Here is a 25,757-nt window from a genome sequence, read left to right on the forward strand (position 1 = left end):
TTTGAAGTTGGTTTCCTAATACGTGGCAATAAAGTACCATTTGAGAGTATGGCATGTTAATAATAATAATGATAAGTTTAATAATAAAATGTAACATTAATTTTGCTACGTGCCAAAACTATTCAAAGAACTTCACATATGTTAACGCATTTAATATTCACGTAAACCTATGATGGAAATGCTATTTTCATCTTCGCAGTTCTATTGGTGCAGAAACTGAGGCAAAGTGAAATGAAGAAACTTACCGGAGCCAGATGACAGCCAGATGCCACACACACATAGTTTGACTCAAGCTCCTTGTTCTTAACCACTGTAATACAGTACCTTTCTGACTTTGAGGTGTTTTGCTAAATATCATTCTCATCCTCCAAAGTGGTAACTGCAGACAGCAACTTAGTGTACCTTTCATTCTAAGCTCCTTTTGATCACCCATGTTACACAGTACTGATAGTTCACTGGCCCTAAAGCTAAAAACTAAGATGATTAACCAGAATGTTGTTTAATTCTATTCATAGTCTTTCAGACTTTCTCATAATTTTTTTGTTTTCTATCTTAACTGAAAAACAATTTGAAAATCCTCGTTAATTGTAGCAGGCTAGGCTGTTTAACACCAATGGCTACTTTCTTCCAAAAATGTATTAAATATGCAATTGACCATATTCAACTATAACTGACAACATGATGCCTCTTCACTTGATGACATAGAAAGAAGTATAGGTAGGCCTAAAAGTAGTCGATCACTAAATACAAGATATTAAAGTATAACTTAGTAAGCCAAGTGTTAGCCTGAATTAAACAAAATTCATTGTAATAATGTAAATTCTCCCAGAACTCTATAACAAAAAAGGGAAGAAAGAGCACAAACTTGTACATGAAACTGACAAAGCTAGAATAATAACTCTGTTTCCTTCTGTCCTGAATCAACCCATCTAGGAATCATTCTGCCTCCCTTGAGAGAAAAGGAATTTCCTATTGAATATAAGCTTCTTTCTTTCTAAAATGTTAGAGAAAGTTTTGAAGAATTTTTCCTTTTCGAGTTGCCAAAATCATTTCTAGATTGTTACTAACCATAATAGAATTTCAACATATTACTTGGAAAGTTACTAGGAGAGAGTTTAAGAAGCATATTCTCATGTCTAAGATTCCCTTTACACGACTATACGTGCAAAACTTCATCTTCTTTCATCAAGACACCCCTCTCCCAAGCATCTTCAAGCCCAAATCCTGTCTCCTGTATGACATAGGTACCTGGAGCTATGTGCTCCTTACATGGTGTAAAACACATAATTTTTGATTTTATGTAACATCAGCTGAATAACGACCACCTTTTGTGGAAACATAGGTTGGAAGAGAGAGAAATCAAACTTTAAAGAATGTATTTCTAAGCAGAATCTTTTGAAACAGCACTGCTCATAAAAAGAGCAGATGCTATAACACCACAAAAAACCAAAGTCACATTTTTGAACTGCTTCAGTGAAATGATATTTTAATATGAGAGCAACAATAAAATTAAATAGCAGTCAGGTTTAGCTCTTTCAGTTGCAGAGATTTGCTGCCAAGTGAATCAGTATGGAAAACCACAGAAGGGATATCTTTCACTGGCAGTATATCTCACACAGGATTATTTTGGAAACCAAATGAAATAATTCCTCTGAAAGAACTTTGCAAACTGTGAAATTATACAAATGTATTTATAATTATTTTTGACATTTTCTGGTAGTTTTGTAAAGAGAATCTAAGTGTAGTTATACTTTTCATTTAGAAACACGATAAATGGCAGTACACTTTTTTTCAAGTTACTGTTCACAGGCTGGAGTAGCATCTTTAATCCCCTAAGCACAGTTCCCAGCTCAATTTCTACTTGAATTTTGCCTGATGGAATTTATTTCTTATAGATGTTCTAACTACCAGATTTCTAACCAGTTTTTACTGGTTCATTCATAATTAGCTTAAATTTGATAAATACATATAAATATTAGGTTCATATTTAAAATTGTGTTGAAAAACAAATTCAGAAGGATAAGATTCTCCATGTTATAAAGTGGATGGTACAGAAGGAAGAAGGGAGTTACTTGTGCAGTTGAAGGATGAAGAATATATTGGTAAGGTCTGACTGTTTATTCTCCTCCCCTCATCCATATGTTGAAATCCTAAGGTGATATTATCCAGAGATGAGGTCTTCAGGAAGATGACTAGGTCATGGGGGTAGAGCCCTCATGAATGAGATTAGTGTCCTTGTAAAATAGGCTCAAGGGAGCTCATTTTATAAGGATTCCACTTGGACTCCACCAAGTGAACACACAGCAAGAAGGTGCCACCAATGAACCAGGAAAGGAGCCTTCACCAAATACCAAATCTGCCAGACTTGATCTTGGACTTCCCAGCCTCCAGAACCACAAGGAAAAAATTTCTGTTGTTTACATACTTTCCAGCTTACAGCATTTTGTAATAGCAGCCCAAACAGACTAAAACAGGTATTATCTTTTAACTTAGAGTTTTAAGTTCACGTTATAAAAGTATACCTTTCAACTGATTTGTGTATGTGTACAAAACACATAACAGTAAAGCATTTTAAACATGTGTCACAAAGATAAAATGGCTAGATTACAAATGTGCTTCCAAATGGAAGTGCTTTCTGGATACTTACCAGTTGTGCAGTTTTTAAATTCAATATCATCAATTGCAGCTCCTCCTCCTAGATCCCTTGTTCTGATACCTTGAAATATGACTTCAAAATTCCTTAATTTTCCTAGGAGGATATCAGCCTTTTGCCAATGATTGCCAGAGTTCTGCTTACTTTCTTCCCATACTTTTGATAGTCCTTTCTCTGTCTGAAAGTAAAGAATTTTGTATGAGGGAAATGACTAAATATGAAAAAAGACACCACAGTGTCAGGGAACACCCAGTTAGTTAGCTCAGAAGCATTTGACCAATAAAAACTGAAAAAAAAAAAAAAAGAAGAAGAAGAAGTATTGGATCTGTGAAAGCTAATCATACAAATTGAGTCATTCTTGTCAAACCCAACTGAAACAGTCAAGTGGTTGGGAGTTAGGGAAAGCACTCAGAGTACATAACACTGCTCCAATAATGCAATTATCTGCTAACCTGGCTGCTGAAACTGCCAGTTGTAACCTGAAACTAGTTGTATCTGACAGATACAGAAGCAACCTGCTGAGACTCTAAAACTAGTTTTACTTGTCATGCATCCGTCAGAGCTTGCCAGCGTTGCAAAACTTCACTAGTGCCAATGAACTTTCTTTTATAACAATATGGAACGTTTCTCTTTTTTTGATTTTGCTCTCTTTTGTTTTTCCCAAAAACTTTTATTTTAGGTTCAGGGGTACGTGCGCAGGTTTGTTATGTGTCATGGATGTTTGATGTACAGATTATTTCATCAACCAGGTACTAAGCATAGTACTAAACAGTAATTTTTACATTTCTCTTTTATAAAACCTCCAACCTTCTCTTTGTTCTTCAGATACCTGGTCTGTGTATATGCCCCAAATTACAATTCTCGCTTCTCTCAAAAAAATTTTTTAGAGATTGTTATCAATATTTTATTTGACTTCAACATGTCTTTGATAACTATGACATAATTTATCTCCCAAACAGAGGCATATTAATCTACTAAGGTATTACCCAAAAGAAAAACTAGCAGAATTAGCAATACATTTATTTTGGAATTTTTAGGGACACCATTATTATAAATTGCTCTACTCAGTAAAATCTGCCTGTACTTGCATTTACACAAAATTCTTGATATTTGATTAAATCTGAACAGTTTACTGAAGCCCTGGGTTTATAGTTCTGGATGTCCCTACTATCCAAACTTACATTCACATTGTTTAATTTTTCAAATTACACCTTCCTACAAAAAGCTTAAATCACTGATATAGGAAAACAGAAAAGGAAAAACATGTTGGAGAAATCACTTATTCTTGATGGATCACACTGAATTAAGTGTGGAGGAAAAGTGATAATTTTAAGACCAGTCAGATGTCAAAAAATTATATTATTACATAATCATATTATTTTGATGGTCATAAGTTATGTTATAATGTAATCATTATAAAGTAACAACTATAATTGTTTCTAGATAAAATTTTTAATTAAAAAGGAAAAATCAATATTCTAAAAAACTTATGTAAACATGAATATCTGAGGTTGGTTAACTAGTAATACAATATTCTAATATATGAACAGTCTCAGTATAATGTAACATGACATAAAATGACATATAATCCCAGTGGCCAAATAAAAATGACTTCATTAAAATAGCATATTAACCAGATGAGCACCAGACAAGGCTTAGATTGTATACACTGTTCTTTGGGATTCTAGGTCTGGTCCTTTCTTTTCTGGGAACCAACTAGTTCTCAGAACATAACACACAATATTATGTATATGGTTAATTCCCAGTTGATATTCCTTGGTCCTAGGTCATAGCATTTGCATGATGATTCACAAGGAAAACACTGTTTCTAAAGCTTGTAATGAAAACAGTAGACTACAGGAGAAGATTTAGGAAAATGACATACAGACGTGAAGCAAAATGTTCCAACAGATTTATAGCATACAAGTATGAAATGTCTAATTTACAGATAATTTAAAGAATAAAAGCTAAAGAGAGAGAAAAAAGGAATGTCTGAAGAGGAGATATCAAGGAGTTAGACATTCATAACTTCATACATTCAGGGAACTAATTTTAATAAATCTGTCTGATGCTTTGTTCTGCTGAGGTAGATGAACATGTTTGATCAAGTGGTTCTTCCTCTGCATGGTTACAGAAAGCACAACTATGCATCAGTTAATCTAAAATTAACTTCGCAAAACAACTAACAGTTTATAGATAGATCTTTTAACATCCTTATCAAAACAACAAATCTTATATCCACCGACTCATGTAACTTCTGTATTGAAAGGGATGGAAAATTCACACCTAATTAATGGAATTTCATATCTTTTTCATGACTAAAGAAGATAAGTCCTTCTCAAGGTTAGTTTTTGACTTTCAGTGCAGTCTTAGTGATTTGAAATCAAAGGGATGATTAGTTAAATTAAAAATTCCTAGCAACATTAGAGGCTGGATATTGTTGAAAGCCTGTCTTAATTTACAGACTTAATTCACTTTACTAACTTTTCCTTTTTATCTGCTTCTTCAGTTTATAAAGCCACTCAGTAGTTATGCCAAACCCCCAAAGAATTTTCAACAAATACCATCAAAGAAGAGCATATGATGACTCTAATAAAAAAATGTGAACCATTTCTTAAATCTTACAACTGGGCTTCTAGTGGGGAAAAAAAAAAAGAGACAAATAATTTATTCCCTGTCATTTTATGTGTTAGAAAAGAAAAAACTGAGGGTGAATTATTTTGCAAACCAACCATGGATCAACCTAATGATGATGTATTACAGGACAGCATTCTAATATATTAGCTATTGTTTCACAACATCAAATGTTATTCCCATAAATAGCAAAAATATTCATCTAAATGTGCAATGGAGAGTAATTTCCTTATCCTCCATTCACTAAGTTCTTTATTCAGCAAACTTACTTTCTAAGCTCACACAGTGCCAGGTATTATATTAGATGTCAGGGACAAAAAGGTGAAAATACATGGAGCCCGTCATGGAGATGTAATAATTTAATATATGAGAAAAAGTCATAAAAATAAAAATGAACTACTATTAAAGTGCTGTGTATGCACGTGTGTGTGTATATTCCTAACAGAGAAACTTTTTAAAAAGTGATTATGTAGTCAATTCCCAAATTTTTATTCCACGTATTTTGTTACTTCACCTATTTTCACCTGTTTACTTAATATGCTGATTTAAATTATTTTTAAATTATAAAAGTGAAAAATCTCTCACTCCCAATGCATAACTGTCACTGCTGAAGGATTTTCCTCTTGCATTTATATGGGTTCTAAACTCAATAACCAGAGGAAACAAGCACACGAAAATTTATTAACCACATTAATAGTAAAAAATAGACATTAATAAAAAATTGTTAAATTATAGATATTGAAAAATTACTTTGTTCTTGTAATTTAACCTTTTTCCCAATTTTGAATTGATGCATGCACATAGGCCTTTTGTCTAACATATTGCATATTTAATTTTATAGGGTGTTTGTCTTCATACTTTAGGCCAGTTTTTCCTTTTTGGGCTGTGCAAAGAAAGGCAATAAGAAACACTAAAAATATAGAACCACTTCAAACTGCAAAAGCATATTAATAGATAGATCTACTTGGAAGTTCCATTTCATATGTTTAAAGTGAATATATAGTTTTTTCCCAAATAACTAGCCATGTTTTCCAAATCATTTAATCAATACCTCTTTCTTTCCAACCATTTGAATCTGTTTCTAGAGTTTTTAGTATTTAATAAGGGTAAATAAATATAAGAATGGGTTTTAAGCTATAGACAAAAACCCTCATAAGAACAAAAGTAAAATGTAAAACTTGAAAAAATATGAAACAATAGCAATAAGCCTTACCATAATAATAATAGAAATATCAATAAACTACAGACTAAAAGCTAGTATATAAAAAGAACTCTCCCCAAAGTCAATGCAAAAACAACAGAAAGACAGAAAAAATGTGAAAGATAGCTTTACAAACAATTTACAGGAGACACTTAAAAGCTTGACAAGCATAAAAGGAAACTCTGAGACTTGTTGGTAATCAGACAGTGGAAGAAAGGACATCTAAAGTGTGATGAGTACGCCCCAGGAAGTGTTTTGCAGCAGCGAGAAGCAATGGACTGAATATATACATCAAAGCCAAGAAGGTTCTTTAAGACACAGAACGAAGTGGAAAATGTAATACACAAAATGAAAGTTTTGACACTCTTGAAATAATAGCACACATATTATAAAATGTATACAACCAAAGAATATACATTAGAAAGGCTGCCTATGTAGTAAAAGGGACATGGAGTGGGGAAGGGGAATAAAAAACTAAAATAAAATATGTACAATACAAAATGAAAGACATGACACATTCAAAATGGCATACATATATTATATACACATACATGTACACACACATACATACATACACACACACACCACACTAGGTACGTTAAAGAAAAAACTATTTTGTATATTTAGCTAATTTGTATAGCTAATGTACTGGGCTCTAAATGGTTTGACTAATTTTAATTATATTGTCTTGTTACTGCATAGGTTTTATTTATTCCTTGCTAATATTTATCCTCCTTTATTTTTATTTATTATTATTTTTTGAGACAGGTTCTTGATTTGTTGCCCAGGCTGGAGTGCAGTGGTGTGACTACGGCTCACTGCAGCCTCTGACCTCCCACGCACAAGTGATTCTCCTGCCTCAGCCTCCTAGGTAGCTGGGACTACAGGAATGCATCACCACAACTGGTTAATTTATTTTTATTTATTATTATTATTATTATTATTATTATTATTATTTGCAGAGACAGGGTCTTACTATGTTGCCCAGGCTGGTTTTGAACCCCTGGGCTCGAACCCCTGGGCTCAAGTCATTCTCCTGCCTTGCCCTCCCAAGCGCTGGGATTACAGGCATGAGCCACCATGCCCGGCTTCTTTTCTCTTTTAATTTTATTTTTACATTGCCTTAATCTTTCAGAACAATGTTTAACAATGAACATAATAGTGGCTGTTTTACTTAATTTTAAATTAAATTTTAATTAATTAAGATTGTGATTGTTTAAAAAAACAATCACAAATATAAATTCAACAGACAGGTAGTTTTCAAGTATAATCTGTGAAAATTTTGAGGAAATTAGCATCTTGCAAACATATTCATGACCTCATCGCGCTCCTAGTTCCCTGATGGAGACATAACTATGACAGTAAACAGCCAGTGGATTCAAGAAAAAGCATCAGTTGCCAGTGAATCTCAGATGTATGGTATCCATGTTGCAGGCTTTGAGTTCAGAAGAGCCTGGGATAGACCCTGTGGGAAGCATTTTTATTGAACATTGTTCACACTGCAATCTACAAAGAAGGCCTGTCTGTCTGAGCTGTGGGGTCTGGTGAGTACAAGAAAAAAATCAGTCACTCCTCAAGAGGACCCAATAACTTGTATCAACACTAAAGTGAACCATCAAAATCACATCAAGTCTATTTCACATCCACTAAGATGGCTACTATAAAACAAAATAAGTGTTGGTGAGAAGGTGGAAAAACTGGAGAATGGTGCAATCACTGTAGAAAATAGTATGGAAGTTCAATAGAAAACTAAAAATGGAATTACTATGTGATCCAGCAATTACACTTCTGGGTAAATAGTTGACAGCAGAGACTTAAAGAGCTATATTTGTAAACCCATGTTATCAGCAACATTATTTGCAATAGCAAAATGTGGAAGCAATCCACATGTGCATCAATGAATGAATGGATAAACAAAATGTGGTATATACGTCAAATGGAATATTAATCCGTCTTAAAAAGAAAGCCAATTCTGACACATGCTACAACATGGATGCACTTTGAGGACATTTTTATATTTGAGGACATATTGTATTTCTATTATGCAGAGTAGGGTAGTGATGAAAAGACAAATACTCCATGATTCCACTTATGTAAGAAAGACACCCAGAGTAAAAAAAGAAACACAGAGACAGAAAGTGAAATGGTGGTTTCCAAGGGTTGGGGGAGGGAAGAAGGAAGAGTTAGAGTGTAATGGGTATAGAATTTCAGTTTTGCAAGATGAAAAGAGTTCTTGAATAGACGGTGGCAAGGGTTGCACAACAATGTGAGTGCATTGCAAGTTACTAAAACAGACGCTTAAACGATGGATAAGATATTACATGTTATGTTCTATGTATTTTACCACAATTTAAAATAATAAAAAAATCTAAAAGTCACATCACGGACTTCTATCAAGGCATATTTAATAGCAGAGAAAGAAATGTTCTCAAAAATAAACTATCAAAAATCTTAAGAAAGGGCCTGGAAAGGGCAATTTAAGAATGTAAAGAATTGGGTCTATTAAGACAAAATTATTTCAGAAAAAATGCTTAAATGAATAATAAAATTGAGATGTCTAGAAGCCAAATATGTGATCTGAAAAGAGTGAAGTTATTTCAAAATAGAGCCTGTATTACTGTATTAATGGGCTCAGAAGGTAGATTGACAGGCCTAAAATTAAACTCTGCCTTTATCAGCAGCTAGTATTGGCACATAACATTTATCGATATTATATTCAAATATTATTTATTATTAACACTATTTTTAAGCAAAATGCCAAAAAATGAATATTGTGAGTGAAAAGACAAGCAATGTGAATGGATTTAGGAAATCTAGATCCAAACCTGAGTTCCACAAAGAGAAAAATAGAGGAGAAACAATAATAAAAAAATAATAAAAGACAATTTCTTAGCTGAAGAACGATTCAAGATTTTAAGATTGAAACATGTCTTGGTGAAATTTGTAAACTCAACTTTAAGAGAAAATGTCACAAGCTTCCAAAAATTGGAAGTAATTTACTTACAAAGAAAGAAAATCATATTAATATCAGGGTCCTCTCAACTGAAACATTAAATATACAAAGTAGTGAAACAAACAAACAAAAACAACAAAGACAAATAAAAAGAATAAACAAAATAAAATGAAGAACAAAAAAACAAAACAGGTGATCTTAGAACCAATACCCAAGCCATCATATCATTTATCTGCTAACTACAAAGATTTAAGCCTTGTATTGTGGCCTTGTCTTTTTCAGGTGCTTTGCCATTTTTCTTCTGCTACAGAATCCTGTGTACAAAAAAAAATCACACTCCTTTTGCTAATATTCATTGCACTTTCAGTATTTGAAGAATCATTATATTTTCCCTCAAATACTCCTCTAAGTGTAATTGTCATAATACTCTAGAAAATCCAAAAGTATAGAGATAATAAAGCTATCAGTGACTGTCAATGGTTCAGGGGTATGGGAAGATAACTGAATAGGTGAGGACCTGGGGATTTCTTTAGAGCAGTGACACTTTTCTGTGTAATACTGTAATGGTAAGCTCAAGATGCTAAGCATTCGTCAAAACAATCTAACTTAACAGCATGTTATGCCATTAAAAGTATGCCATTTAAAAAGATCATTTAGGAGTTTGAAGTATGCCAGAAGAAATGTAGAATCTGACCAATCCATGCAAATGCATTACAAATGTATGCAACAACCTCATAGAGGGATGAGTGGAAATAAGGTACTGACTTGGGAAAACGTGGAAATGAGTTGGAGTCTGTAAACTAAGGGGAAAAGGAACTGCACATAAGCACTGTAAAGCTGGTTACTAAAGCTGTTTCCCACAGGGTTAAAGGTCTGCAATTCCCAAAGCACTAGCCACGCCTACAAAAATCAAATGATTAGGGGATGAAACCATTTTAACAGAATGCTATGTAGAAACCAGGTTTCTTGCTCTTGGAGAAAGCTTATTACAGATAAACTAATGGAGAAGACTGGAATGATACATGTGGTAATAGACTGTAGTTGGAAATAATATAAACTTGTATTTAGATTAATTTAGATACAGATGATTACATATACAAATATTTATAGATATGTGTATATCCACGGATTTGTGCATAGATTCATGTCTCTTCGCTCTGTCAGCTCAGAGGCCCTGCAAGCCACACAGTGCTCAGCTGTCGTTTCTAATATTATTCTCCAATAAAAGAACCAGTGACTTGCATGTAGAATAACATCTGAATCTAGCAGATTAATATATATCTAATTCTTTAAATCATTTAAAATATTAAAAATTTGGAAAAACTGAGTAATAGAAAAGTTATATTCTTTAAACTGCAAACATTCTGAAATGTTTAGTTATATGTATATGTTAATCCTATTTTGAATTTTAAAAAATAAAATAAATCAATGCAGACTATTTTAAATTTACACAAAATCTCATCTACAGAAATTTATTGCAAACAGCTATTATTCTTGGAAAGATATCTGTATCAGTGGCTCCTGTGTTTACAACTTTTCTGCTGTGAGAGAATAATTATGAAGGTTAGATCAATATACTCATTGGGCAGATGTGTGATTTTAGACATACATTTTATAAAATCATTTTAAACAGACAGAATGTCCTCTCATTCTTTACTAGAATAGTGTTCTTTAAATCTAAAATATTTATTTACTGACACTTTAAAGATTTGGGGCAACCAATATGCAACTCAAAGGTAAAGGAGGCATTTTAATGCAAATGATAGAGCTCAAAGGAGCTGAAGAGGTAGAAACCATATTTTGTAATCATTTTCATTTTTACCTACCAGTCTTTCTCTATTTTTCAGGGTTTCCAATTACAGAATCATAAACTAATTTATGTTATACATGATAAAATGTTTAGTTCTCTTTCATTCACAGAAAAAACACATATGATATAAATCTGTGTGCATGTTTGTGTGTGTGTGTGTGTGTGTGTGTGTCTGTGTCTTTGTCATATAACTGCTGGCTAAGATCCTTCCAGGGTCTTCCTATGGAAATAGGAACCACATTCTCACCCTGGCCATTATTTGCACCCTGTCTGCCTACAAAGTGGTCACAGTTTCCATACATGACTCTCACTAAGCCTTTCCATTCTCCAAACAGGTGTTCATTTTTTTTTCCATGTTCAAATGCTCATTTTCTGCCATGTTCATGATCAGAAGTTTATAAAGCAACATCTGACAGCTGCCTCTAGGTCTTCAATATAGTTAATGGAGTTTAAAAATTTCCACAACATCCTAAAGCATGTCCAATACACCATGTAATTGACATGACTGTTGACCAAAATTTGACTTATCACTTGATCTTATGAAATTGATGCCCATGGCCGGGCGCGGTGGCTCACGCCTGTAATCCCAGCACTTTGGGAGGCCGAGGCGGGTGGATCACGAGGTCAAGAGATCGAGACTATCCTGGTCAACATGGTGAAACCCCGTCTCTACTAAAAATACAAAAAATTAGCTGGGCATGGTGGCGCGTGCCTGTAATCCCAGCTACTCAGGAGGCTGAGGCAGGAGAATTGCCTGAACCCAGGAGGTGGAGGTTGAGGTGAGCCGAGATCGCGCCATTGCATTCCAGCCTGGGTAACAAGAACGAAACTCCGTCGCAAAAAAAAAAAAAGAAAGAAAGAAAGAAATTGATGCCCATAATGTGACACAAAGAAAAGAGGCTCTCATGTTAAAAGGGTTGACGCCCTCTGCCCAGCTTCATTTCCTATCATGCTTCTGCTCACTCCTGCTCCGGTCATACACACTCTCTTTCGAAGAGTCTTACAATGATCCAAGATCCCTCCCATCTCAGGACATTTATATAAAATACTCTTTGTCTTTCCTCACTTCAACCCTCTTAATTCCCACACATTTCAGCAGAATCACTTCCTCATGTGAGCCTTTACTGATCCCCTCAACAAGGACGTGACTCCCTGCCATACACTGAGAGGACGATATACTTCTCCCTAGCACTTACTACACTTATTTTCCCTGGTATGATAACCTTATAAATATCTGTCTCTTTTATTAGATAAAAATAATATAACGATAGGCAAAATCTGATAGTGAGTACTACTGTGCCCTCAGCACAACGGATGTTCAATAACTAACTGCAAATGGAATAACTGTATCTACGTATACGTGCAGGTATGCAGAGACACTACAAGTGCATTACGTAATGGATACTGAGTGTGTATGTAAATCATGTTATTTTAAATTGTGTTTATTACAAAGCATCCAAAACTATTCAGTTTTATTTTCAAAATGTTCACAAGAGCCTTTGGATATGGCAAGTTTGAGGGGGAAAGAGAAGCCATATCAGGAATGCAATTATTGGAATTGCAGAAAAGCAATATTTAGTGATCGGCTTTTTCTCCTCAAATGTCACCTTGGAGAAGACTTTTCAGAACTTTCAAAATGGGCTCCATTCTTACTCATTGAATCAACTTGCTTTTATAGCATCTTTCACTTGTTTTTCAAAATCATATTTATTAATTGACTGTCTTCCCCACCATAATTTAAGACTCATGAGGACAAGCCCTTTCTCCATTCATTTTTGGATCTCCCGTGTCTAAAACAGAGCATTGTGAAGGCACTTAGTATTTATTTAACCAATTAATATATACCTAATTTCAACTGAATGAATTAAAGCATTACACAGAATTGTAACCACTGGCTAAAAGTTGACTCGAAACTTCCCTATCTAACTGTTAGATTCCAGATTCTTTCTCCGATATAGGTAAAAATTAATCTTAATTAGTTTAAATTGCATGACTAAATTGCACAAATGTAAAATAAACATTTTAAAATTGACTAACGGGCGTTTTTCCTAAACAGTGAATTGTTGCATTCATATAGGTGATTTTTCTGGGGCATACTATCATTGTTCCAAATCTTAGGTAACACAAAAATGAGTAAGCATTGTCTGTAATAGACAATAGCTTATGTTGCTCAGTGTTCTCACAAAGTTATATTCAGAATGACTCATGCCAGGTCTTTCCTATACTCTCTGTATAGAAAAGGCTCACTAACCTAATTACAGTCCCAATATGACATTCAAGATGATTTCCCACTTAGCGGTTGATGATAGCTGATTTTCACTGTCTTTCACACTACATTTGGTTCCTGATTGAGAAAAAAATTTCATATGGTGGAACATAGAAGAACAATGGGAAAAAATAAAAATGAAAAGTCCTTAGGAAGCATCTGACAGGAAGAGTAATAAGTAAAGGCAGCAAGGTCAAAAGCAAGGTGTCAGTTATGAGTGACTGTATCTGTCCGTGGCATACTGTCATTCATGAAGGTTGATAACCATTCAATGCAAACAGAAGGACAGTATTTTATGGCAAAATTATCGGACAGAACTCAGCTCACTGATCTTCCTTGAGGGGTGGGGAATAATAAGAGAGAAAATAAAACAAATGTATACATGTGAAACAGCAACTTCTGTATAAAGGAACAACAAATTTCAAGCCAAGATTCTTGTACCAATTTCTCTTTCCAGAGGAACACCTGCATACATTGGGTATACACGAATAAAAATCTTTCAAGGAGTATTAAAAGTAAAATGTTCAATGTGAAATTTACTGAAAACCAATACTATCTAACAGTACATAAAAATATAGAAATATGTTACTACTCAGAAAAGTATATACTGTATATTGTATACATATAAGAGAATGGGAGAATTTTCTGGCTTGAATAAATCGCTGGATTCTCCAAAATAGAAATACTATTTTGCATTTCCTTAACAATAGACAAGTCAAAATATCCAAACTTTTACTCTCAAAATATGCTAATGAATTAGAAAGACATACTGAAAAAAGGAGTACAAGCCTAAAAAATGAAACTTACACAAAAACAACAAAGTAATAAAGGAAGAATTTAGAATGTTAGAATCCCTACATGATAAATTTATTTTTTTCTTACTTATTCAACCCATATATGAGCATCAAGTCTATGCTAGGAACCCTTCTATTTGCCAGTAAAATGCTATAATGATAGAAACACAACTGAAATTTAAGCTTGTTTTACATAAACTTGAATGAGGCATATTTAACTTGCACGATACATTTTGATACTCCTTGGCGTAGGTGAGGGCACATAATGAAATCTGCACAGATACAATCCACATTAAGATCTTTTTTTTTTCATTCAAATCCAATTAATATTAAGTGTCCTTTATGCGTTAATAGAGCTGGTTGTGTCACCTGGGAAAATAAGACTGCATGATTTAAGGAGTTCACAGATAAAAGGCAATGAAAACATATAATGATTATACTTGTGTGTGAGCAAATTTTATCATATTATAGCAAAAAGGGAGAGTGCTTTAGTGGGCTCTCAGTGAAAGGAGGGACCTGCATGAAATTAGAAAGGTGTAATAAAGAGTGTAGCACTTGGAACGGGCTTTGGAAAGTAAACTGGATACCAGCAAGAGCACCAGGAAAATGAGGAAATTCCAAGCAAAGAAACCACATGATTGAAGGCACTGAAGTATGGAAATGTTTGAATATTTTCGGAACCTTGAATAGTCTAAGTTAGTAAGAACATCAATAGTGAGTTAAAGACCCTAAAAAATCAAGACTAGGTACACAGGCCATATTCTGAAAGTGTCTTTAATTCTATGATAAGGATTTGTGGGATGGGTCATGGCAGGAATCTTAAAGATGGCAGGGAATTTGGGGAGGTGAAACTGAGGGGCCTGAGAGTAGGCATGGCCTTGGAATAAGTGAGAGAATTGAAGGGTCACATTGAAGATCTAGTTGACATTAGACATCATGAGCTCATTAACGGAACTCATATAAGCTCAACATCAAGAACTAGAAATCAGATGAAGATAACTGATCATATGGGGGTAAAACATCTAGGGTAGGGCTGAGAAAATTGGGGGCTACAGCAGGTATCAAAAAAATCCACAGGCTTAGCAGCAACTGGACACAGGGTCTGGGTACCAAGTGACTCTATTTGTTTTGTTTTGTTTTGTTTTGTTTTGTTTGAGACAGAGTCTTGCTCTGTTGCCCAGGCTGGAGTGCAATGGCATGATCTCAGCTCACTGCAATGTCCACCTCCCAGGTTCAAGTGATTCTCCCACCTCAGCCTCCCGAGTAGCTGGGATTACAGGCATGCACCACCATGCCTGGCTAATTTTTGTATTTTTAGTAGAGATGAGGTTTCACCATGTTGGCCAGACTGGTCTTAAATTCCTGATCTCAGGCAAGTGCCTGCCTCAGCCTCCCAAAGTGCTGGGATTACAGGCGTGAGCCACCATGCCCGGACTAAGCGACTCTATTTGATCATTCACTAGTTATGTGACTTTGGGCCAGTCACTCAATTTATTCTGGCTTTGCTTTCCTCAGTCATAAAATGAAGATAATAGTAATACATATTCACAGCCCCCTAATTCAAGCCTTCGTGGTCAAGCGTGTTTTTAAATTCAGAATTGCTGAAATTTTAGAAAGTGTTTCTAGTACATGTAATACCATTATATTAGGTGTAATAATAGCCTAGTAAGTTTGTAATAGCAGTTCTATCCAAAGTAAAATGAAAGGCTATTTATATTCAATGGAATAAATTCAGACTACACATAGCTTCACACAGTTTTTATCATATTTGATGGCAAGTGAGTTACAATTTAAAAAAAATTCAGAGCTTTTTAGACATTGAATTTATGGATATTTTTGTAGAATAGATTTTATGCAAACCTAAAATAATCTATGGCTAATTTCATCTTATTTCTGAAAATTCAAAATGGGATTAATTTATACATAAACTTTAAACATTTCAGCATGCTTTCAGTTTAAATAATGTAACTTCTCTATTAATTGATTTTTTTCAAATTTTTGATATTTCAGATGATTGTAAAAGTTTATGGACAGGGGAATGTGTGGACTTTAGCACCTAAAGCATAAAGTTGTGATGATTAAAAGAGATAATACATGTAAAGGATTTTAGAGAGCATCTGGACATGGAAGCACTCAGTAGCTCCTGTGGTGGTGATGATGGTGGTGTTTATGAAGGAAAAGAAGAGGCAGAGATTAGGAGAGTAAGGTGGATTTGGCTTTACCATGAGATAGAAAAGTCATTTGAGATATAAAATGGCAGAAGATCATATTCAGATATTAGAATTTCAGCGTTAACGATTTCAGAATCAGATCAGAACAATTTCAGGTGAAGAAGACTTTTCTGAAGCACTTTCCTAGGTTCAGCTCTAAGAGCAGAAAAAAAGAGGAAATCAGATAAACCTATGCATGCTTCATAAAGGAAAACCTTTGATGAAATTAATCAAAGATGGAGCTCGCCATGAAAGCTCAGCAAAAGTCTTGGAGATCATTCATTCACCTCCTAACTGTGAACACCTCATCTCCCAAAGCCTCCCTGCCCATCCCAAGGAGAAACTAAGACAGTAGGGGAAAGTGACACTGGGTCAAACTGTTCTATACTCTGTCCACAAGGTGGGGACGTTGACCTGGAACAGTTGATGCTGGTCAGAGACTCTGGACAGGTGAAAGAGGCCAAGTATTTACAGCTCTTGATGCTTCTGGTTCAGGAAATTAGTGTATGCAATTTTAGATTTAGGGCTGCATTCCTATGTGTATATAGTGACAGGCGGCATACATAAGCTTCTCACTGGGATTGACTTCAAGACAAACTCCATGTCTTAATTACCTGTGTTCCTCTATCAAAGATGCCCAGTATAATACATCCTATGCAGAAGATACTCAGGAAACTGCAAAACGATTGGGACTCTTTTAGCCTTCATGTATGCATGTTCTATATATAAATTATAATAACAACCCAAAATAGATGTAACGATACTCAGATCTTACACACAGTCTACATAATGCTAATAATAACCCAGAGCAGACCTATTATTTATCCATTTTACAAATAAGGAAACTGATGCTCAGACTATGTAGGGAATAAGGCCAAAAACACACACCAAGAAATATAAGAGATTGAACCCAGATTTGTCTGAATCTGATGTCCGTGCTACCACCCACTACTGGGAACTAGACAGCTAAATTAACAAGAGGCCATCAGCAAGACATGGGTTAAGCCCCTGCTAGGCAACTGTCATATTTCTCTTTCAAATGGCAATAACAACACTCACTCTATAATCTATTATCGGGACATTTTAACTGCTGAAACACCAGGGTAAGAATTAAAAATAAAATTTTGATTTGGTTTAGCCTCTCAATTTATTATGTATATAAAAATATGATAGCCATGCTCATTAAGGTTTAATATTATGAAAGAGCTGTATATGTCCCTTAAAGCCTTGGGCAACAGCATTGAGACCCAAATGCCCACGAATAGTGGATTAATTACTCAGTAATAAATGGTAAGACATTTACTAAGGACAAAGACACTATACAGAAAGAATAATTATTGCTTTTATTAATTCACATCCTTGTTCCAAGGATTAAAAATGGAGATACTAGAATATAACAGTATAAAGCTAAGCAATAAAGCTGGTTAAGAGAAAATTCATGGAAAAATAAAGCAAATCCTAGTGCACTGACCTAGGTGTCAGCATAGACATTCTTCATAGTGACAGTCATTATGGAAAAGAAACTGCAAATATAGACATGCACACACAACACACATTTATATAATTGAAAAGAGGAAGCTATTAGGAGAGTGTTAGGAGACCACATTAAAAGGAAATATATATATATTCATTCGTACCCATAGACTTCAGATGCCAGAATTCATTCTTATTTATCAAAGCCTGATTTTTTTTTTTTTGGAGATGGAGTCTTGCTCTGTTGCCCAGGCTGGAGTGCAGTGGCATGATCTTGGCTCACTGAAACCTCTACCTCCCAGTTCAAATGATTATCTTGCCTCAGCCTCCCTAGAAGCTGGGACGACAGATGTGTGCCACCACACCTGGCTAATTTTTTGTACTTTTAGTAGAGACAGGGTTTCACCATGTTGGCCAGGCTGGTCTTAAACTCCAGACCTCAAATGATCCACCCACCTCAGCCTTCCAAAGTGCTGGGATTACAGACGTGAGCTACCATGCCCAGCCAAAGCCTGAAAAATTTAAAACTGCATGTGGCTAGTAGGAAAAAAAGAATGTCATGACTGATTAGTGATGTATTTCATGAGTGCTGAATGGGAAACAATAATGCTTTCTGCAGGTATTTTCCATCCCTGAAACTTCATGGTAAATGACAAATGAACTGAACTCTTTCACTATTCTCAAATGCCACTCGTTTATATTTACTTTATTTTGAACTCAATGGAGTATAACAGGAATAATCCAGCTCTCCATTTATGTGACATGTTTTAACCACTAAGTGCCCCATTTTCCTCATCTGAAACATGAAAACTGTCACATTCACCTTGGAGACTATTGTGAGGATTGGAAATCAAGGATTTAAAGCTTCTAACATGATGCTTGGCATATGGAAGACATTAACATTTTGCTGATATATATTCATATGTCAACACTCATTAATAAGGTTGTTAAAAAACATTCTTCTAAAATATAAATAAGAATTGTTTAAACAATAGCATTCTTCATCTTATTTTCTTTCCAGCGAAATTTTTTGGGAGAGAGATGAAGAAAAAGAAAACTAAGGAAATATATGTAAGTATGTCTTCATTTGTCATAGATTAGATTAGTGCTCTGGGATTTGGGCAGGAGGCAAGACTAATGAATGAGCTGGTAGCCTATGGGTCGAAGGAGACTCTAAGGACAGATAATCACCCTTATTTTAATTTTTAACAATTCAATCGTCCTCCTCCACAACAGAACCACAGATGTTTTCATGTTAAAACTGTTTGTTCTATCAAGAAATGGAGTCAAACACGGGCTGGAGGTCTTTTCCCTCTTACTTCCCTCTCCAGTTTAAAACATCTCAAAAGAATGCACTGAGCTCCCTCAATGCAACGGAGAGAACAGGTACATTGTCCCTCCCTTCGCTCTGCCCTTGCAGTTCTCTGCAGCCCATCAAGAAGAGTTGTATCCTTCCTCTAATGTGCACTTGTCAGCCTTCGGTTTAAAATATAGACAGAAAGACAGATGATAGATGTGTGGGTATGGATCCATGTATACATACACACACACCTATATACATGCACACACATGTACACCCTTCTACCAGAACATATTCAATACTACTATTCCTTAAGAGTCACTCACTTTTCCACAGGGCTGGCTCACTAATGATGAATAAAGGAAAGAAGGGGAAATCACAAATAATACATTAAGACCAAACTGAGGTAAAATGTCAAAAGCAATAGCCAAAACTCTATTATTAAGGCTAATAAGGAAAAGATGGATTTTTAAAGGCTAATAAAAAGGGCTTGGGTTTACTTCATATTGTCATTTAAAAGCTGTTAAAGGGCAGATCTCTACTCTCTTGGAAAGCCACTCCGGCAGATGAAAAGAGAAGAAATGGCCCCCAAGCACTTTTTAATGATGTGGTTAAATATAAAACTATCATATTTTAAAAGGCAAATCCAAAAATAATTCATGTCAACTGTGAACATGATTTTTGGAAAGTGTCCTCCCTGTTGTAATCCTATCCTTTTCTCCTTTGTTGCTTTTCTTTGTTTTCATTTCACTCTTTGGTTCTTTTGACATTCAGTTTTAAAGAGCCACCCTTTTGTCAGCTAGAGACCCAGAATTTTTTAGTGCCTGATCTTAATCCAGTTGCTGGTATCTGCTGCCAAGCAAACTCAGGTCAGAATTTCACTGCTTTTGGAAAAAAGCCATATCAAGCCTGAAAGAACAAAAGCAAATGTGATTCTTAAAGCAAATATGAATTCTTACCACCAAACACAATTGGAAGAGTTTCTGAAAAACCAAATCAGGTAATGCTGAATTGTCTATTTCAGAAAGCAGTGAACACATTTACGTAATATTTTAATTGTAACACTGAAAATTACTTTGGCTCTGATTGTTGAAATATCTGTGAAAAAAAGCAGATTTCATATTAGTGTATGTCTTCATGTAGAAAAGTGAATAATATTTATTTTAAAATATTTTTTTAAAACTGAAATTAGTTAAGGTTACATTAAAGTTATATTAAAAAATAATTGGGAGCCGGGCATGCTGACTCACCCCTGTGATCCCAGAACTTTGGGAGGCTGAGGCAGGCGGATCACTTGAGGTCAGGAGTTTGAGACCAGCATGACCAAGGTGATGAAACCCTGTCTCTACTGAAAATATAAAAATTAGCTGGGCATGGTGTAATGCACCTGTAATTCCAGCTACTCAGGAGGCTGAGGCAGGAGGATCACATGAACCTAGGAGTTGGAGGTTGCAGTGAGCTGAGATTGCACCACTGCACTTCAGCCTGGCTGGGCAACAGAGCAAGACAAAGAAAGAAAGAAAAGCAAGAAAGAAAGAAAAACAAAGAAAGAAAGAAAAAAAGAAAGAAAGAAAAGAGAAAAGAAAAGAAAAAAGGAAGGAAGGAAAAGAAAGAAAGGCATAATTCTAGAAACATGAGCTAGATTTCCAAACTCTTGGTTCAATTCATTTCATTAAACTTATATTCTAAATGAATTTCGGTTTTGGTTTTTTTTCTTTTTCTGTTTTATTTTCAAGTGTAGATGTTATGTCCATCTCTTCTTTAACTGGTTGCACTGATATTTGTACATGTCATCTCTGTAAGATTAACATCCAACATAAATGATCTACATGAAATAATCATCTCCATTAAGTCTTGTGACATTTGAGTCAGCCTCTTCCTATGTCAAATTGCGTTCATTGTTGGGATGGCCTCCCGTATGCACACTGAAATCAGCCTCCCTGCTGCATCTTGGCCCTTCATTAATAGCAGAAGCAAGTGCTTCAGGGTGATATGAATCTGCCAATTTTATATGTCTCTTTTCAATTTTGGGGAAGGAACACACGACCTCCCTACTAAGGCCTCACTCCCCTGATTTCTCCTCTCCTATTCCTGGCAGCTGAATGGGTATTCTCATCATCTGATACACAGGATGACCTCTCTACGCACCTATATTCTTCCACAGACACTCAAAGCACCACCTGTGCTACATATCTTGCAGACAGAGTGACTCATGGCTTCATGTATTTTGTTTGAACTTTGCCATCACCATTTGCTTAGAGCACTTCATTGTAGGTTTATGTTATTTTGGGAGATGGGAGGGCAGTTTTGTATCTGATTAATCTACTTATCATTTAAACTGTCCATTATTTAATATTTAATAATAAGCTTCTTATTGGGAAGGAATATACTACCTTAAAAGAGTAGAAATAATCATTATTGTATTAGTTCCTAGATTGGTAATAACTTCAGGTCCACAGACAGACAAATTTAGAGTCAATAAGCAAACAGGATTGCATTTTACCATGGAGTGGCAGGTGTATACAATATCCTAGATCTGTCTGTTGGAACAATATAAATAGCAACCTGACAAAATCTTCTACACAGGATTTAGATGAACCTCAATTAGCCACTGCTAGGCTTCCCAAAACTTCCTCGATTGGAATTAGCACACTTTTTGATTGATAACAGTCTTTAAATTCTAAAGGCACCCTCCAGCCTGACAGCATAGGACAGGAAGCCATGAGTCTATGGTGAGCACTGCAAGGGCTTAAGAACCTCACTTCTTAGAAGAGCAGTAGATATGAGCAGTAGAAGTGATAGCCAGAGGCTGCTTACTGATGGGATTGCCCTAAAGTGGGATAGAAACAGAGTGCAGGCCCAAACTGCCTCTCTTGGAGGCACACTTGAAACACAAGAGCCAAAAATGAAAATGCTATCATTATTCTGTACTTTTTGTCATTGAAATTTCCAGCCTAATTAGTGAGGCTTCATAAACTTCCACCATTGAAAGGAAAATGAAAACTCAGACAAAATAAACTTCAGGAAAAAATTATAGATGGTGAAATCTGGCTTAGAAGATGATATAATATAGTAATTATTTTACATGGTTCCAGTAAACCATAGATGCAGGGTATTCTACATCTAATCATGAAGTATAAAAATGCAATTCTCATTTGCTCAATTTCACTCTAAATCTGTATCTCTGGGGCCTGAAAGCGATTACTACTCTATGCACAAATAATACAGAGTAATAATTATCTTTACTATCCTTAAATCCTAACATTTTGTCTAACAAGCCTTCAGGTTTTATATCATGACTGATGCAAATGTTGTAAGTCTTCTGATTTTAATCTATGTTTTGCTGTGTTTACTTTCTATAGGTGACATTTTTAAAATCTAAAAGATATTTTCTTGCCAATATCTTTGTAATTGTTTTGTTTGAAATTTATTTCTCATACAGTGATTACTCTGTTCTGACACAAAGGTATTTTATCGATCATAAAATTGTAGAGATATTGCCTAGTAGCACTCCATCTCAGGGCTTCACAGAAAATTTTACTAAGTATTAGTAATACCGACATGAGGTTAGAAAAGAATACAATTTAAATGGAACCTAACAAGCAGTAAGACGTTCTAAAGGTTAAATCAATGTGGTTTCCTTTTGAAAATTTCTTCCTGGAAGAAATGCTATTTTTCTGCACCAGCATGTTTATCAGTCTTCCAGAGGATCTTGCTCATTATTGGGATCATTCACTATTCTTTGTTGTGTTTTAATTATTTTTTGTTGCATCATCAAAGGCTATTTGCTACAGATGGGTCCAGTCATATGCTCCTTCCATCCTTCTTGGCACAAACACACTCAGTTTGGCTCTGATCTTCAAAATCCTTGTATCTAAGCCAAACTCTCAACATGTCTTTCAAGTAGTCAGTTTAACCCTTTACTGGACAGGGGAAAAAAGGCAATAGCCATCTGTTGTTGAAAACTGAAGAGAAAGATGATTAATTGTAAAAATCTCCTTTATGAGCTGCGGACAATCCCATACTATGATAGTGGAAAAAGCGTAAGTGATGTTTTTAACCTTATTAACATGACTAGAAGATACAGGCTACATTGACTAGTGCAGCCATTAATCGTTGACACATTTAGCAAAATTTGCAATAATGAAATGTGTTTCTCATACTCTTTAGTGTGTAAAGCTTCTAAACATTCTCTAACCTGTGTGTAATTATCTAGGGACACAGTAATTATAGGACTTGGTATCTGTAATGCCTCATACTTATTTCATTGAACCCTATAACCAGAAAATAAAAATACTCCCTTTTAATGTTACCCATCTTTTCCCATAATTACTTGTTATTCCCTACTTAAGTTAGTGACTTTCTCCATTCCATCTCCAAAGCTGGCATTAGAATGTCAGTGCTTAGAATCTGAGTGCATCAGAGAGCCAGGGTTCAAATCCTGGTGTCATTGGCAGAGTTTCTAAAACAGGGAGCTTAACAAATTCTAGGCTTGAAGTCTGCACAAACACGCACACACACACAAACAGATGCATCAAAAGCATCTATGGAGACAGGAGGACATCGGGTATTGTTGTTTTGGCTGATTCGAAGGGAGCACTATCCCTTTAAGGTGGTTGATTACAGAGCAAGCTCTCTCCCATTAGCCCAGACTCTGTGCCCCCGCATATCCTTGGGAATATTCATCTTTATCATTCAAATCCCATAGTCGACCAATGGATAGAGTCATTTTGCAAGGGTAAGAGAGGGTAATCAGGTAAGTTTAAAGAAACAAAATCAAAATGAATGGCAACTCAAAAGAGACAAGTAGCCCCGTTTTCTTAGAAAATGAAATGCACCCTTCTGATTCCAGTGGTGCAGATGGCAGCCTCGCCCACTTCGGAGTTGCTCATTTGAGGGATGCTGTGAGCCTCTGATGACATTGCCACATCTCTGCATCATATTAATTGTGTATCTCTCCACCCCTGGAAGTTTCTGTAAGTCAAATGTATTTTTTAAATTTTACAATATTGCTATGCAGCATGGGAGACAAAGCTCTGATCCAGGCAGAGTGTATGTGCACAGAGGACTCTAAAAGACACAATAATAGGGATTTAAAAATAACATGCTCCTTATCTAGTTGCAACTCAATTAAATTGCTTGTAATCTAGAACGTAAATCACTGATGAGCGTTAAATATAGACATAACTTTCAGAAGAAACTGATTCCTCTGTTTCTCAGATGTGGGGAATAGTGAGTCCATGGAAACAAATATATGATTGCTTTTGCTTATGAAGATAACTTTTATCTTTCTATTTAATAGAGGGCAGTGAGAGCGACACTTATGTCTTCTTTTTATTTTTCCTAATGGTAGGATGGTATTTAGTTTATTGATCCATTCCATAAAAATTTATCATGCCTGGCTCTAAGCTTTGCAAATAAGAAAATGTGACTGCCATTCAGGAGTTCAGAGTCTACTGGAAAAGACAGCTGTAAATACAGTACTATAACTACAACAATTAAAGTATGAATATATTGCAGTGACCACTATTTTGGGCTGGAATATTTTAGGGAAGTGGTAATACTAAATGGGATTTGAAGAGTAAAAGAATTTTTCCATTTGAAAGAAGGAAAATCGGCTAGTCGCAGCGGCTCACGCCTGTAATCCTAGCACTTTGGGAGGCAGAGGCGGGAGGATCTCCGGAGGTCAAGAGTTGGAGACCAGCCTGGCCAACTACTCTTTTTAGTAGAGATGGTACAACCCCGTCTCTACTAAAAATACAAAAAAAAAAAAAAAAATAGCTGGGCTGTTGGCGCCCACCTGTATTCATAGCTACTCAGGGGGCTGAGACAGAAGAATCACTTGAACCCAGGAGGCAGAGGTTGCAGTGAGCTGAGATCGCACTACTGCACTCTAGCCTGAGCGACAGAGTGAGACTCTGTCTCAAAAAAAAAAAAAAAGAAGGAAAATCATTTTAAGAGGACCATGTTTAAAACCAGAAAAGTGTAAAGGATCATGAGTTGTTTAGGAAAATGAAGGTATTAAAAGATAAGTGTATATATATTATGTGGGATTTAGGTGGCAGAGGGTGGAGATGTGGAAAGGAAGGCTGCACATACTGAAATGGTTTGAGTTCATCCTCTGTGTCTGTGGTTATGGGGAGCCACCAAACTACTTTGAATAATGAAGTGATCGTGTATGTGCTCCACCATACTACTTTTTTTGGTGTGACAGGATAGACAGAATAGCTTACAAGGAGGCAAAGTGGATATAGAGCATTATCCAAGGCATTAAGAGAGATGTGAAGTTAGAATGAAAGGAGGCCAATCCCAAGATTGACATGTGATAACCTGACCTAAGATATTGGTTATAATCATAGAAAAAAATTATGAAAGGTTTATAGGTTAAATTGATAGAACATCATGATTTATTGTCTTTAAGATTTGAAATATACTTTTTTTCCCATTGGCAGATAAAGTGATA

The 25,757-nt window shown here is 35.4% G+C and overlaps 1 protein-coding gene across 1 annotated transcript in view; it reads right to left on the reverse strand.

Annotated features, from left to right (window-relative positions):
* Positions 1 to 25,757, reverse strand: part of MALRD1 (MAM and LDL receptor class A domain containing 1) — a 609,315-nt gene that overhangs the window by 238,434 nt on the left and 345,124 nt on the right. Inside the window, exon 29 of the mRNA XM_064368444.1 lies at positions 2,648 to 2,831. Within this exon, the coding sequence (XP_064224514.1) occupies positions 2,648 to 2,831 (184 nt within the window). The remainder of the gene's footprint in view (positions 1 to 2,647; positions 2,832 to 25,757) is intronic.

The sequence above is a fragment of the Aotus nancymaae genome, unplaced genomic scaffold (genome assembly GCF_030222135.1).
Source record: "Aotus nancymaae isolate 86718 unplaced genomic scaffold, 86718_ANA_hifiasm-v0.15.2.pri h1tg000077l, whole genome shotgun sequence".
Lineage (NCBI taxonomy): Eukaryota > Metazoa > Chordata > Mammalia > Primates > Aotidae > Aotus > Aotus nancymaae.